This window comes from Astatotilapia calliptera, chromosome 22, assembly GCF_964374335.1.
Source record: "Astatotilapia calliptera chromosome 22, fAstCal68.1, whole genome shotgun sequence".
Classification (NCBI taxonomy): Eukaryota; Metazoa; Chordata; class Actinopteri; order Cichliformes; family Cichlidae; genus Astatotilapia; species Astatotilapia calliptera.
This window is the reverse complement of record NC_137442.1, coordinates 16,334,366-16,350,665: the sequence shown is the minus strand read 5'-3', so window position 1 is coordinate 16,350,665 and position 16,300 is coordinate 16,334,366. Positions and strand designations below refer to the sequence as shown.

Here is a 16,300-nt window from a genome sequence, read left to right as displayed (position 1 = left end):
CTCGTAATACGACATACGTAAGGCTGACCAGTCTGGACCGAGCGTACTGAAAATCAGGCGATCAAGCAGAATATCTTCAGTTCTTGTACTTATTAAAATTTGATGCCAGCAACATGGTTTAAACAAAGCTGGATCAGAACACTTTTGTAATAAGATACAAAGTAAAATCATTTAACAGTAGTGTTTGTTGAGTTAAAATAAGAATTTAGGTATTTAATATGTCTACTGTATAAAATGTTTTAAAAGGTTCAGAGAAACAAGGGAAATCTCCTTCTGTGAGCTTTAAGGTCACCAACTAATGCAACATTAAAAACTGTGATTCTGTCACTACACTCAACAACCAGGGATGTCAAATTCATTTTATATCGTGCGCCACATACAGCACACTTTCATTCAAGACCAGTAAAACTCCCCTTTCTGTCAGTGTAATGAAGTTTAACTACAGATTTAATCCCTGATATATCTTGATATAAGAACAAGCACTGCAATTTCAACAGCACATCTCAGTTTTTCTACACGATAACGAGATGCTGCTGTAGTAAATTAAAATAAATCAGTATGCTTGTTTGGGCTTAAAATGTAAGAAATAAATATGAAAAATTACAGAAAAAGCTTTAGTAGTTAATTCCCCAGACTGCCCTATAATTATGAAACAGAAAATTTAAAAATCACTTAAAAGAAAAAAAAGTGGACACACTGTAAAATACAAAATAAAACAAAAGACCTCCGGGAAATTTTTTATTTAAATTTTTGGACTTTTCTCTCATTTAATTTTTTACCTCTACTAAATCACTCTGAGACCCTGGGATGGTCTCTATCAGTGGATAAAGCTGTAAAACCTATTAAAATACATGTAAAAGTCCAAAATTTATGCTTTCCTTGACATTTTCCATCAGTGCCCAGTGGGCTGGATTTCAGCCTGTGCTGGGCCAATTCTGGCCCTCGGGCCTTATGTTTGATACCCCTGCTCTAAACATCTATGCATCCACAAACACATGTTAGCTCTTTCCCGCTTGGTTGCCTATTAAGGGTAACCCTTTTTTTTCTTTCCTGAAGGGAGGGGTTTCCGGCCCACTTCCAGAACTTCCAGTTTACTTACTGAAGCTACGCTCGGAAAAACTCGGAACCAATTGCAATGGTCGTTAAACCACATCTTTATTGATACACATGTTGAGGTGTCTTAATCCGTCATTAACTGCACCAATTAAAGGGAAAACATAAATGAGACAAAGAAGAAAACTGTCATGTGGTCTGATTAAAAACTTTTTTTTGGAAACTATGAAAGAAGCCAAAAGAGAGAGTCTTGGTTTTGGTATAAAGTTAAAAAGCCAGCATCCGTGATGGTATGGGGGTGAAATAGTACACTTCTGTAAAAGCTTCCTGAATGCTACATGCAGCTTTTGGGAGCAAACCCATGCTACCATTCAGATATAATCTTTTTAGGGAAGGTCTAGTTTTTGTTTGTTTGAATATTATTAATTTATTTTTTTTACAATAAGACAATGACAAAACACATTAAGCATGTATTAGAGCATTAGAGCAGCATGGCTCTGTAGTACAAGAATCCAATTGCAAAACCGGTGATTGCAGTCCAGACTCGTCACCCGCTGAGAACATTTGATGCATTTCAAAATGAAAAATGCTACAAAGGTGCTCTGACTTGCTGAGCAGCTGAATTCCTACATCAAGCAAGAATAGGAAAATGGTTAGCAAATGCTCACAGTGTGCCGTTATAAGAAAAAAGTGATGCAATGTAGTGGTAAACATACCCCTGTCCTGGCTCTTTTGACACATGTTGCAAACATAAAATACAACATTTGCATTTATTTAAACATTAGAGTTAAGTGATTTGCGCATTATTTGGTGCAGCGTGCTGTAACACACTCATAATATCAGAATTACAGAACAACAAGAAAGTCAACGAGCCTTTTGAGTGTATTTCATATAAAACTGTAACAGCTCAAACCCTACGCTTTAGATCCGCTAACAGAGCGCGCAGCGTGTTTCCAAATTCATCTCTTGTCTTCACGTGTCCTACAAATGTTGCCTGTGATGTGTGTGCAGATTTGGACCCAAGGAGGAATACATGTATTTCATGAATGAGTTCCTGGAAATGGAGTGGGGCTCCATGCAGCAGTTTCTCTATGAGATTTCCAATTTGGACACTGGAGGAAACGCAGGAGGGTTCGAGGGCTACATTGACCTCGGAAGAGAGTTATCCATGCTCCACAGCTTACTGTGGGAAGTCATGGGCCAGCTTAGCAAGGTAGGTGGAATAACTCGATGAGTTCAAATAAACATTTGGTGTCTGTTTGAAAGTTGTTGTTAGTGGAAAGTGAACCATAGTTTTCTGACAAACACAGGAGAGCAATCAGCTTTCTAAAAACTGAGATATAATTGGTTTTATAATTAAACTCCAACTTCCTCTCACAGTCCACAGACATGCATCGGGTTAAGTGAACTGGCCATATGTGTGAATATGAGCATGAATTGTTGTCTATCTTTGTGTGTTAGCCCTACAAGACTTGTCATCTGTCCACCTCTCGCCCTGTGGTGGCCCTCTGAATCCGTAAACATGTCAGGAATTGTGCAATGCTCAATTTCCTGATAGTTAGCTAGCTGAATGGAGCTGTCAATAAGACCCCTGAGTGAAAGGATGCAAGTTATAAATGAAAGCTGGAACACACGATTAAAAACCCCCAAAAGACTGATGTGATGTGTGGACTGGCTGCATGTTTAATAAAGTAGAATATGAGTCAGTTTCATTGAATCTCTAATAAATATTTATTATAGCTTTAAGATATTTGTATGGCAATTTCCTGTCTCTGCGCCCTTTTTTAAAATCACTCCCTGTCAAGCCTTCACCAGCAGTATAATGAATTAAAACCTAGCTCATCAATACACAAGATAATTCCTTTTACCTTTTTATCTCGTCTTTTTTCCGGTTGGATCTTTCTCCCAGTTGGCAGTGCTGCTAAAACATGGTCAATAAAATAGCCTGCAGCGGGAAAATAAAAAAGAGTGTGGGAACTGCTGTTTGCAACCATTTGAGCTTTTTGTCTATTCTTGATTTTGAAAACCTGTCCATTCTGCAGGATGCTATACTCAAACTTGGACCCCTGCCTCGACTGCTGAACGACATCAGCGTCGCTCTGAGGAACCCGCAGCTTCACATGCCGACAAATCACCAGCCGGACCGACCGAAGGACAGACTCTTCTCCCGCCCGTCCTTCAATCGTCTTATGTCCTCTGATTTCCAAAGTCTTATGATGCGTGACTTAAACAGGTACCTTCTTGTGTTTGTGTTTTTTCTTGCCAGCGATTCTGGACATGAAAATATATTTGCATACACCCAAAGGGAACAAAGCCACAGCAGGATCAGTCCCCGCTGTGACTCTATCAAGACAATATATATTATGCTCACTCAACCCACATAAAGACAGTTTCACAAGGGTGTAATTAGCGACAACACATAAAAAGGCCAAGAATACATAATAAGAGAGTTTTTATTAGCTCAGGACTACACGGGTGTATTTCTAAGAGCCTCTAATGCTAATGCTAATGCACCTCTTCAGGCTTTTAAAGTATTTTATCAATCAGTAAATGTGGGCACCATCTGTTCCCAGACTCTCCTGCCTAAGCTTTTTTCCCTGTGTGCTTTCATTCATGCTAGCGCTGTCAGATTGTCAAGAGACTGTTGTGCCATGACTGCCTGTCTAAATGGCCCTTTAACGTGAATAACAGTGATTACATTTTGTGGCGCATATTTTGTGTTTGTTAAACGCAAAGTGCAGTCATGTGAAAAGAACATTTGCACATGACTGTGCAATAAGTACACCCTTACTGCTTACACAGGAGGGTAAGTAGCAGTCAGCTGCTGCTAATCAAAGGTACCTGATTGACTGATTATCAGCAAGTGTGATCAGCTTTATGAAAGTTTGTTGGTCTGGAGCATTCAGGTGTGTGTTAAACGCAATGCTGGAAACTTATTTTTAGTTTCTCTGCACAAAGAACAAAACAAAAAGTTACATCTTAGTGTCTACAGGCCTCAGTTAGCATGTCAAATGTTAAAATTCATGACAGTACAATTAGAAAAAGATTGAGCAAGAACAAGAAAATGTCCTTTTGACTGATGAGACCAGAATGAGATGTTTAAATGTAATGCACAGCCCCACATTTGGAGAAAACCAAACACAGCATCTCTGCAAAAAGAACCTCATACCAACTGTTAAGCACGACAGTGGAGTGGTGATGATTTGGGTTTGTCCTGTGGACACATGTCCTGGGCACCTTGCAGTCAGTGAATCAACCATGAACTCGTCTGTATACCAAAATATTCTAGATTTGAAAACGAAATTGGGTCATGCAACATAACAATGAACACTAAGCAGAGCAGTGAATCTCTAAGAGAGTCCAGACCTTAATCAGACTGAAATGCTGTGATGAGACCTTAAAAGAGCCGTGCATGAAGAAATGCCTGCAAACTTCAAAAGAGTGGGCCCAAATTCCTCCACAATGACTGCAATTAAATTCACCTTACCAAACATTTTATTTGTTAGGGACGAGACCAGAACTAAAACTGTAAAAATTCATTTAAAATCTGCTCATTGCAAATTTAAGAGGACAGTGATGAAACACCTGGAAAGTCAACATCAGGAATGACACACCTGCCGGCGTTAACTCCAAGAGGTATCACACTGACAGAAATCATTCGTCGGATTAGATAATTGTTTTTTTTCTATAGTGTATACTGTACTCTCATAGTTGTAATGCATGACTTGCTACAAGGCCTCTAGTGTCTAGTAGGAAAATTAAATCTAATTAAAACTAAGACTTTTCCCATAAATACTCCCTACGTATACAGTTTTTATTTATTTATTTTTTTTGTACTTCAGATGGGGTGTGGAAATTATGGTTATAGAGTTCATTTTGTGTGTCACCCATTCTACCCTGCTGGATCACTCACTACTGAAAAACGCACTTTTATTTAGTTTCAAATGTGCGATTTCAAATTCGACTGCTACACTTTGGAAAAAATTTAAGCTATTTATCTGATTATTCAGATATATATATATATATATATATATATATATATATATATATATATATATATATATATATATATATATATATATATATATATATACAAGCAATAAACAGGGGTTACAATATTAAAATACCTCCTTTGTATCAAGGAAAAAAAATTGCCAGCTCTGCAGTTGCTGGACTGCTGAACTGCTCTACCACCTGAGCCAAAGCCACATGACAATCAAATGGGATAATCGAAGATAATGAGCAGAAATATCTTGATGGAGCTCTTTGGTAAGGTGTCTGTTTATTTTTTCTTTAGTTCAATAGACATCTCTCGCCTGCCGTCCCCCACTACTGGAGTGTCAGCTGTAGAATCCCTCACGTCTAACCTGAACATGAGGCGGCACGCTGAACGCGACCTTCGTTCGTCGAGGGAAGTGTTCTATGTGACCCGCCCACCCCTGGCTCGATCAAGCCCTGCGTACTGCACGAGCAGCTCGGACATCACAGAACCTGATCCGAAGGTACTGTGGGTCAGTCACCTTGCATGTGTGATAAATTTCAAAAATCTTTTTTTTCATGGATGCCAGACTGCCACACTTGTTCATACCACCCAGGATAAACAACAAACCACTAATGACTCTATTAGAAAGTCTGAGAAATTCAGACCCTGTTAACAGTCAGTGGCGTCCCATGTCGGACAACAAATTGGTTGGTTGTTCGTTATTTAAAAGGGACAGTCCACATTAGTAACCATATCTATGAGCTTCAGATTGGTCCCAGAGCTGTTTTTCCCATCTTGACAGATGGTCATCCTAAAAACAACATATAGGCATATATTTTCCTTGCCATGAGCCAAAAAAAGCTATTTATTAGTATCTATGCTTCTCTTTGGTGCTGTATTGTTTTCTTCTGTCTCTCAGGTCCACAGTGTAAACAAAAGTGTGTCTATGATGGACCTTCAGGACTCTCGTATGAACAGCATTTCCAACCTGAACTCTGTGGGAGACATGCTCACCTCCTCTCAGGCCTCCATCGCAGGTCTCGGCCACAGCTTTGGGAACCTCGGCGGTCCTCTTCGTATGGGCGGGCATTTGCCGAGTGGTTCAGCGGGCTCTGGTCTGAGAATAAGCCAGATGGGTCATGTAGGGGGCCCGACCGAATCCATCTCTCAGCAACAGCAGCAGGCAGCAGCAGCTATGCACTTCCCCCTGTCTTTCCAGAACCCACTATTCCATCTGGCCGCCCAGAACTCCCCGGCTCAGTCGGCCCAGCCTCCCCCTCCTCTTCTCCTCGCCCCTGAGCCTGAGAATGGCCATCACGACTACCCACCGGCCTTTGGCAACAGTGCTTTCTCTCGCAGCGAGGACTTGTCCGCCCTGCGGTCACAGAGCAGTCTGGTACAGCCGAGCATCGTCCACTCACACAGCTACAGTGATGATTTCACCCGGCAGAATCAGAGCAATGACTATGCCTGGCACCAGCTGTCGCTGCAGGTTCAGGTAGGAGTCTAATTTTTCCTGACACATAGAATAAGAAAGTTTGATGTTTCTTTGGGTTTCATAAATAACAGCAAAACATATACAGTTAGGCTCATATGTATAGGGACAGTGACTACATTTTTGCAGTTTGCTTCTGAAGACAGCTACAGTGGATTTTAAATTAAACAATCCATAATACGTGATTTAAGTCCAGAGTTTGGGCTTTAATTCAAGGGATTTAACAAATGTATGTCATTAACTGTTTAGGAATTTGCAGCCATTTCTATACATCAAAAAAATTAGACTGGAAAATTTTTAAATATGAGGATTTTTTTGAGTTTTCAAAAATTATATGGTGGCTCATCTGATGTTTTTTGATTTTTCTGATCTCATATGAAGCAAATCTCTTAGAGGACTTACTATTTAAGCTGCTTTAGCCTGACAACAGTTGTATCTGCAAGCCACTTTGCAACCTCCTCCTTTCATGCCATCTTTATCTGTTGTCATCAGTGTTTTCATTGTTTTACATGCATGTTTTGCGTCTGCTCTCCTTGGAGATGTCAGAGTAGATTTAAAGCATTAAATAGTACTGCACCCCTTTGTTTCTTAAAAGAATATATTAATTAAAAAAATTATATTATAAAAGTTATATAAACAATGCATTTATGCTGGCTATTTTTGTTAAAACGGGTATCATTTTGTGTTGTAATACAGCAATGTGCAAATGTCTGGAGTAACACTTTGTTTCTTTATATTTTTGCTTCCAAGGAGCCAGACTTTCATTTTTTTTTCACTTTTTCTCAAAAATGGTCTTGAACGGTACTTCATCAGGCTTTCTTTGGACTTTGAAAATGGTCAGGTACAAGGACTGAACTGAAAATGAGTGAAAAAGAAACCGGAGGAGTGTTTTGTTTGGTTTTTGTGATTCACTTAACTCTAAACTATGAATCATTAAGGCATAAAAAGGCACCTTACTCAAGGGATAAACCAGTGTTTTCTACACACAACATATAACTTAGCAAAAAAATAATTTAAATGTTATATTTTGCCATTTTGTTACTTTGTTTTTATAGACACATCATTTGTTCCCTGTATTTAAATCAGTGAAAAATGCCAAAGATAACGCAATTTGTCAGGCCCAAAAGCAAAATATTTTTGCAACAACAAGGTGATTCCCAAAGACTGATTAGCTGTAACCTTGGCATATCTTAGCTTGGTGTGCAGTGCGTCCTTAAAAAAAATCTGAGGAAACTGAACAAGAGGACAACAGAAAAAGAAGCGGTAGGCCTAAAAAATTATTTGCAAAAAATGAACAGTATCTGAAGAAACGGGGAAAATATCCAGCAGAGAGCTAACACAGGACCTGAAGGAAGTATCTGGGCCTTCAGTTTAACTACTGTTCATCAGAAATAGTTTCAGTGGAAGGGTGACTGTGAAGAAGCCATTATTAAAGAAAGGAAACATGGAAAAAAGACTTCGGTATGCCAGATTACACAACTGGACTGAAAATCAATGACAACAGGTCCGATTGAGTAAAAAATTTGTAATTTTTTGGTTCAAGTTATCGTCATTATATATGGACGAGCTCAGGGGAGTGACAACCATGAGGGTCTACAGTCATCTGTAAAACATGGTGGAGGCTCTGTCATGGTTTGAGGCTACATTTCTGCCACTGGTGTTGCAGATTTGGTTAAAATTGATAGACATGCAATGTTATCTGGGAACCAGCCTTATTTTTCAGCATGATCCCAAATGCACTGCCAATGCAGTAAAAGCATACCTGGATAGAAAAACTCACAATGGCACACTGTCAGTCATGGATCTTGGCATAAAACAGAATAAAAGGCAGCAGATATCCAAAAAGAGCCGTGAATGTCCATCAAGAAACCTGGAGAACTATTCATGCCGATTACTTAAAGAAATTATAATAAAGCTTTGTCAGTTAGTTAAGGCTGCATTGAAGAATAACCATGGTCATACCGAACACTGACTTTTAAGCTCATTAGAATTATATAGCAGTTTTTACCTCATATATTGCATTTCCATGTATTTCCATGTTTGAATAAATGCTTCGCCAATTTCCCACTTTCCTAGCAAATATAGAGCAACAGGAGGTGATTCAGAACAGTTGCACAAGTTTTTTTGTTTTTTTTTTTATTCCCTAAATATATGATTTAAAATATCACTACTGCGTCTTTTGCATGTTGTGATGAGGACGGCCACAGCCAAGCTCTGTTAAAAAAGATCTGTATTGTTTTGGTTGTTTTTTTTGTAATTCCCAGCCAAATTGCCTAACATACTTGCCATTTATTCTTAGTGTGAGTTTAACACCTCGACTGAGTCACTGAATTCAGATTAGCAGTTGGAGTCCATTAGGTCCTCCTTGCACTTTTGTTTTCGCTGTGTTGAGACTGGTTGTCAGATTGCATATAAAGCTCAAATGTTTTTTTGTTTTGTTTTTTTAAATGGCCCTTTCCTGAGCTGCATGATATGCAAATGCGACAGAAACCGAAGGGTACTTGACAGGCTACAGACAACGCACTGAAGTATCATTCACTCGCCTGCTCTGCTGAACTTTATAGAGCGCTTGACATCCATCACACACTGTGTCCTCATTTCGACGGAGCTGGATACTCGCGGTCGGTCAATAGGGCAGGAAAAAGTGTTGAAATGCAGATACTACGCGGGTAGTTATTAATCAGTCTGTGTCGTAAGATTGAAAACTTGAGTTAAAGCAATTAAGTTAAACTGCCATTTGTTTAATAGAGTTTAGAGATTCTCGCATTTTACAAAAAATGTAAATGAAACGGCTTGTAGTGAACTTTTTGGCTTTTTGGGGCTGTTGATCCATCACAGTGACAAGTTTACTATGACATCTGTGTAAAATGATAGCGTTTAATGACGGTGTCATGTAGTTGAGCTATTTCTGTCCTGATGCGTGGGCTTTAATGGAACAAACATCACAAGCCTCCTGCGTATTAATGCAGATGGTGTAATCAGGAGAGTGCTTTATGAATTCATTACCTTTCCATCTATCTGTTTATTCATATGCATACGTCTGATGTTTTAGCACTAAATGGCTATTCATGACCATCCACACCTCTCGGGTTAACTGGGGCGGGTGTGTTTATGTCTCCAGTGTCAGAACGAAACATCAGCTTTTGGTGGTTATATACTCACCTGAAGGCCGAACCCAGAAACCCTGGGTTTCAATTAATATGTGTGGCACTGAGGTAGTAGCCATTAAATACAGAGCAAAGTAAAGGTTAAAGACAGGCTGATGTCCAATCAGCTGCTTTTGTGTTTTCACATGCACCTCTGTTCAATAAGTCAGAAAGGTTGAGTGAGTATTATTAATTATTTGCCTTTAATTCTCCTCTTCTCTTAGGAGTCTCTTCAGCAGCAGCACCTGATGGGCGTCACATCTCAGACACCCACAGGCACAGGCACGCCTGCATCTTTGGCCACGCCTCCCACCACAGTCCATCCTGTCCGCCAGACATCCATCGCCGCCCAGCACCTCAAGTCCCAGCGGTCCATTAACACCCCGGCCACTTCCACGCCTCCAAAGGTCCGTCCTCAGAGCAGAAACCTCCTCCTTAACTCTTCTGAAACAAACTCGAGCGGCAGTCAGCCAAAATCCCGGCAGGCTCAGCAGCAGCCACAACAGCAGCAGCAGCAGACGCAGCAGCCGACAGTGCAGACGCAGCAGGACGGGCAGCTGTCGGTGACAGACAGTCCGGCTCCTGGGCTCCCGTACCAGACGAGCTCCGCCAAAGAGAACCAAGTCCCGCCGGCAGGCGCAGAGGAGGCAACGGACACGCCCACAAAAAGCACCAAGAAGCCTCAGCAGTCACAGCTGCAGCCGCCACAGCAGCATCTGCTCAAGCCAGTCGTCAATAAGCAGGTGAGTTTCAAAACAACAAAAATATACACAAGAATCACTGTTAAATGTCATGGGACAGAATCTAACTACTTAGACCAATACGTGCTTGTTTCAGGGTTCTCAGTCCACTTTGAACACCCCGTCCCTGAATGAGCGGACGGTTGCCTGGGTGTCCAACATGCCACATCTCTCTGCTGACATCGAGAGCCTGCGGCCGGACCGTGAGGGCCAACTCAAAGAGTACTCAAAGAGTATGGATGAGTCACGGCTGGAAAGGGTTAGCAATTTTTTCCCCCCCTACACCTCTTCAAATAATACACATAACGTTTGCACCTTTCGTCCACACGTAAACGGCGTTTTCGGTCACTGAAAACGGAGATTTTTAAAAACTCCGGCCAGGGTGGATATTTTTGAAAACTCAGTTTTTGCATTTACGTGTGGATGAGAAAAACAGAAAACGCAGCATCAAAGGTGTGCGCCTTTTTTGACGTCACACTGTGCGCCACGTTATTGTTTTGGTGAAATGAATTTCTACAATACTGTTACTGTTAATTGTACTCTCTGCAGTTTTTAAATGCTTACATATACACACAGTTACTGTCCCTCCACACATACCACTCGGTTCTGCTTCTATGCTCCATCCTTGTTTACTATTTCCCACCGAGGCTTCTAGACTTCTGATTGGCCAACATTTCTACACGGTTAGGAATATATCGCCACCTGTTGCTTTGGCATGTTCCTAGCAGCGTTTTCCTTCATTTCTGCGTTTACGTGTGGACGGGATTATTTTTTTAAAAAGAAAACGGAAAATCTCCGTTTTCAAAAATACCCGTGTACGTGTGGACGTAGCCTCAGTTAATGCAATGTGTTTAGGCTCTGTGGCTGCAAACCAGCACAAATTATCACCCTTCCACCACTTGACAGCTGGTATGAGGTGTTTTGTGCTGGTGTTTGGTTCCTGCAAAACGTGGTGCTGGTCATTATGGCCAGACATCTGCACTTTGGTCTGGTCTGTCCAAAGGGTTTTGTTGTGAAAGTATTTTGGTTTATTCTTTCTAGAGAAAACAGGCTTTCTTCTGGCAACCCTTCCAAACAAACCGTACTTGTTCAGTCGTTTTCAAATTTTATTGTCATAAACTTTAACATCTAACAGGATAACTGCGGCCTGTAAAGTCTGAGATGTATCTCTCGGATTTTTTGTCATTTCACTGAGCATTTTGCCATTTGACCTTGGGATGAAATAGCTGGGACGTCCACTCGGAGGAAGATTGTGGCATTGTGTTTACTAATACCTGAATGCCCCAGACCAGCAAACTGCCAGAACTTCTGCTTTTCTAGAAGAGCTCACAGTTGTTGAAGATCAGTTAATCAAGTGCATTTGATTAGCAGCACCTGCCTTCTGCTTACCCTCTTAGTTCCTATAGAAGCTTTAAAGATGTACTTAGTTTTTTATAGGGCTGTAAAGGTGTCATCCTTGTGTAGCCATGAATCACTTTGATCACTGCTGTCACATTCTGACCACTTGTGCATCTGCGATGTGTGTTGGATCTCCTTCATTGTGTCTGATCAGGATCCTTTAACTGAAGTTTAATTTAGAAGAAGCAGCTGTGCAGATTCAAATTTCTTATAAAGAAATTTTGGGGCGACCGTGGCTCAGGGGGTTGGGAAGCGCATCTGCAACCGGAAGGTCACCGGGCTCTCTGTCCTGGTCGTTGTGTCCTTGGGCAAGACGCTTTACCCTACTGCCTACTGGTGTTGGCCAGAGGGGCCGATGGCGCGATATGGCAGCCTCGCTTCTGTCAGTCTGCCCCAGGGCAGCTGTGGCTACAACCGTAGCTTGCCTCCACCAGTGTGTGAATGCGAGAGTGAATGAATAGTGGCATTGTAAAGCGCTTTGGGTGCCTTGAAAAGCGCTATCCAATCCATTATTATTATTATTATTATTATTATTATTATTATAAAGCATGGTGATGACTGAATATTGTGTTGCTGTGTTTAAAAAATAAAACAAACACAAAAAATGCAAATTCTTTTTTTTTTAAAGTCAATGAATGCGGGAGGACTGTCGTATGCTGGCATCTGTCACAGCTGAGGTCGTCAACCAAATGTTCTCCCTCAGATGCCTCATAATGTTTAGGATACTGCGTTGACAGATTGGCCCTGAGGGTACAAATTGTACAACACAGTAAAAATCAACAAAAAGACAAACTGGTGTGTGAGGATCTTTCATTTCTGTGTGGATCAGTTGAATCAGACTGATGCAGAATTTGATATTTGCTCTGTGCACAAGTTTGAGTTCCCTTGTGAAATCACACATATGCACAAATGGTCAGAACAGGACTTGTAAAAATAGCAGCCACGCTGGAAGCAGCCCAGAGGTGCACAAGGAGATGACCTCAAATGGAAGATTGGCTAAATATAAAAAGAGTGCAGTTGATTTTTATACATATGCATGCTTCTCTTGCCTCCAGATTGGAGCTTTAACACAATTATGCAGGGGTATTGGCAGAAAGCATTTTGTATAATGAATAACTCCCACACTTGCGCCTATTTTAGAAACAATGCAGTGCTTAAGAGATTGAAACTGGTGCACATTAAAGCCCAACACTACTCCACTTCACATTTATCCCACTTGTTGCTCAGCATAAAAGAGAACTGAACAACAAAGTGTCGTCTCCATGGATAAAATCACTCATCATTCAGGATTTTTTTTTTTTCGGAATACCAATAATGACATGAGTGAAGTGCAATTATTTCATTCATTCTTTCAGGTTAGAGAATACGAAGAAGAAATTCACTCGTTAAAGGAGCGACTGAAGATGTCTCATCGCAAACTTGAAGAATACGAGCAGCGACTTCTGTCGCAGGAACAACAGACCAACAAGATCCTGCAGCAGTATCAGAACCGCCTGGAAGACAGCGAGCGCCGCCTGAAGCAGCAGCAAATGGAGAAGGACTCTCAAATCAAAGGCATCATCAACAGGTGATTAGTGTGGCGTTCAAGCTCAGGCTGGTAGACGTGAGGCTGTGCCAGTTACTGCCGGGCTTCATCGTGCTAATGAGATTTATCACACTGATATACATTTTTTTTAGTTGGCTCGCACACCAAAACTTTAAGTCAACACTAAGTTTCAAAATAATGCCCAACATCACAATAAAATATCTAACTGTAAAGTGGAGTGCGATGAAACAGAAATGGTGCTTTTAGCATGGGTTACACTCAACACTCATGGGACCTGGTCAGATAAAGACTTCTGTCATTAGCAGTCCATTTTGTTTAAAAGCACTGCGAGCTGTAGACTGAAGCTCTAAAAGGTGGTTAAAAGATGGTCACCAGCTTCTCTAGGTTTCCAGAAATTGCCTCTAGCTGTTCTGAAGCTCAGAATAACACCGCTCGGCTGAGTGGAGGAAGCAGCATTAAATGCCATTCGAAACTAAACTCAAAGACCTTCACAAACTATGACTAAATATTAAGTACTGAAATGCAGCTTGCGTCATGCCACATGTATCATTGTTCAGCATTTTGGGAAACGTTCTCTTTCTTTCTTGCAGAGAGTTTAGAGAGAAGATTGGAGACAGTTAGCATTAGCTTAACCGTAGCGTTAGCATTAGTTTTTAGATTTCTGTTGTTTTTTTTTTTATAGGATTCAGAGGATTTCACTATGTATTTCTTACTTACTCACTTACTTTTGAAAACTCTTTACGCCAAGCTAAACGCCCCCTGCTTTGACTCTGTGGAATTTTTGTGTAAAATCAACTGATCGTCACCTTTTGTGTATTCATCCACCTATTTTTACGCATGTTACACAGCACATACAGTGGATACTGCACTGTGCAAATGTTTTGAGGCGCTGCTCATTTCTTTATATTTTGCCTGGAAAAATGGTAAATAGATGTAGCAATTAACAGAGTTAATATAATTTTAACCCCCCCGCCCCTTTATTCTTCAACACAGCCTGAACCCCTTGATGCAGCTTTCATGTCATTTCTTTAAGTAGTCTTCATGAATAGTTCTACAGTCTTCTTGAAGGACATTCAGAGCTCTTCTTTGGATGTTGGCTGCTTTTTTTGTTCTGTTTTCTGTCAACATGATCCCACACTGCTTTATAATGTTAAGGTCCAGGCTCTGGGGAGGCCCATCCATGACTGATAGCATTCCACTGTGTATTTTTCTATCCAGGTAGGCTTTTACTGCATTGGCAGTGTGTTTGGGATCATTGTCATGCTAATAAATGAAGCTGTTGCTGTTATGATGTCCAGATAGTATTGCATGGCACCTCAAAACTAATATTACCTATCTCAGTTTTCATGCGATCTCTAATAACGCTATCTTAAATTCTGAATATTTATAGATGACTGTAAACATTTATCTCAAATTTGAAATTTACATTCATCACTCCTTAAGACCTGTTGCCATACCTCAGCCTTTTCTTCCTGCTTACCTTCCTTAAGAATGGCTTCTTGACAGCCACTCTTCTATTCAGATTATTTATGATGAGGCTTGAGTGAACAAACAATAGACTGACCAAAGGTCCAGATGCATCTCTCACTTCCTGTGTCAGTTTTTTGCTGGATTTTTTTTCCCGTATGTCTTAAGGATGAGACTTTCAGATACTGTTCATCTGCTGTAGATGTTTTTTAGGCCTGACGTCTCTTTTTTTTTGTCAAGGAGATATCAAGGAGAGATTTTCCTCAAAGCTCTTTTAGGAATCACCATTGTGGTTCAACGATAATATTCTATGCCTCTCAAACGGTGCAATCTTTGGCATTTTTCATAAATTCAACAGAAAAAAATGAGAACACACTGCTAGTAACAACGTTCCTGAAGAAACCATTTCAAATTGGTTCTTTGATAAGTTGTCTATGATGTGTAGACACAACACTCATTCATCCCTTGAGTTTCTATGTTTCAGTTATGCTTGAATAAAGATCACTTTTTAAAAAATCAAGAAAGTCGGCCTCCTTCAAAGCGAAAGATAAAGAAATGAGGGTTCACTCAAGCCTTATGCACAGTATGGTATAATCACAAGTATTCTTCTTTTAGCTGCTCCCATTAGGATTAGCCACAGTGGATCATCTGCCTCCATCTCATCCCAGCACTCTGCATGTCCTCCTCAGCTACATCCATGAACTTCCTCTGTGGTCTTCCTCTTTTCCTCCTGCCTGGCATCTCCATAGTCAGCGTCTCTTATCCGATGGATCTACAATCCTCCCTCTGCACATGTCCAACCATGTCAGTCTTGCCTCTTTGGAAAGCTCAACCCGAGCTATCCTTCTGAAGTAGTCATTTCCAATCTTGTCCATTCTGGTCCTTTCCAATGAAAATCTTATCTTCAGCTGTTCCACCTCCACCACTTGTCTTATAGTTAGTGCCACCAACTCCAAGCCTCCTCTCAGCCTAGCTTCAACAACTCTTTCCCATATCTTCATGGTATGGCTCATGAGCTTTATTCCACCCCCTGTAGTTATTACATCTCTTCTCATTGCCCTTGTTCTTTAAAACTGGTTCTAGTGCATGTCTTCTACATTCCTTAGACATCTCATGTGCTAAAATCGAGTTAACCACTCTGGTCAATAAATGCTCTGCCCTCTCTCCTAGATATCTCCACATCAAATATGTCAACCACCTTTGTACTCTTCATCCAACACTGTGCAGGATTCTTCCTTCTTCAACTTCCATCACTTAATCTTTGTCTTTACTCACTTCCTCTTCTCGATTGTGTGTCAACCTACACACTGCCATCCGATGCTCCCCTGACACCACCTTGCAGAGTTGTATCTGTTTCACATTGCACCTTCTGCATAAGATGTAGTCCACCTATGTACACGCCACTCTTATACATACATGCTGTATATTCACAAGTATGCAAGGCTGAAATTTTGGGAGCACTGCATGAAACAA

General features: G+C 40.7%; 1 protein-coding gene across 5 annotated transcripts in view; it reads left to right on the top strand.

The window, feature by feature from the left end:
* syngap1a (synaptic Ras GTPase activating protein 1a) overlaps positions 1 to 16,300 on the top strand; it is a 59,273-nt gene that overhangs the window by 33,376 nt on the left and 9,597 nt on the right. For all 5 annotated transcript variants that reach the window (XM_026155790.2, XM_026155793.2, XM_026155791.2 and 2 more), the window contains 7 exons: positions 2,065 to 2,266; positions 3,096 to 3,286; positions 5,351 to 5,555; positions 5,955 to 6,533; positions 9,901 to 10,419; positions 10,514 to 10,675; positions 13,170 to 13,381. In XM_026155790.2, the coding sequence (XP_026011575.1) occupies positions 2,065 to 2,266; positions 3,096 to 3,286; positions 5,351 to 5,555; positions 5,955 to 6,533; positions 9,901 to 10,419; positions 10,514 to 10,675; positions 13,170 to 13,381 (2,070 nt within the window). The remainder of the gene's footprint in view (positions 1 to 2,064; positions 2,267 to 3,095; positions 3,287 to 5,350; positions 5,556 to 5,954; positions 6,534 to 9,900; positions 10,420 to 10,513; positions 10,676 to 13,169; positions 13,382 to 16,300) is intronic.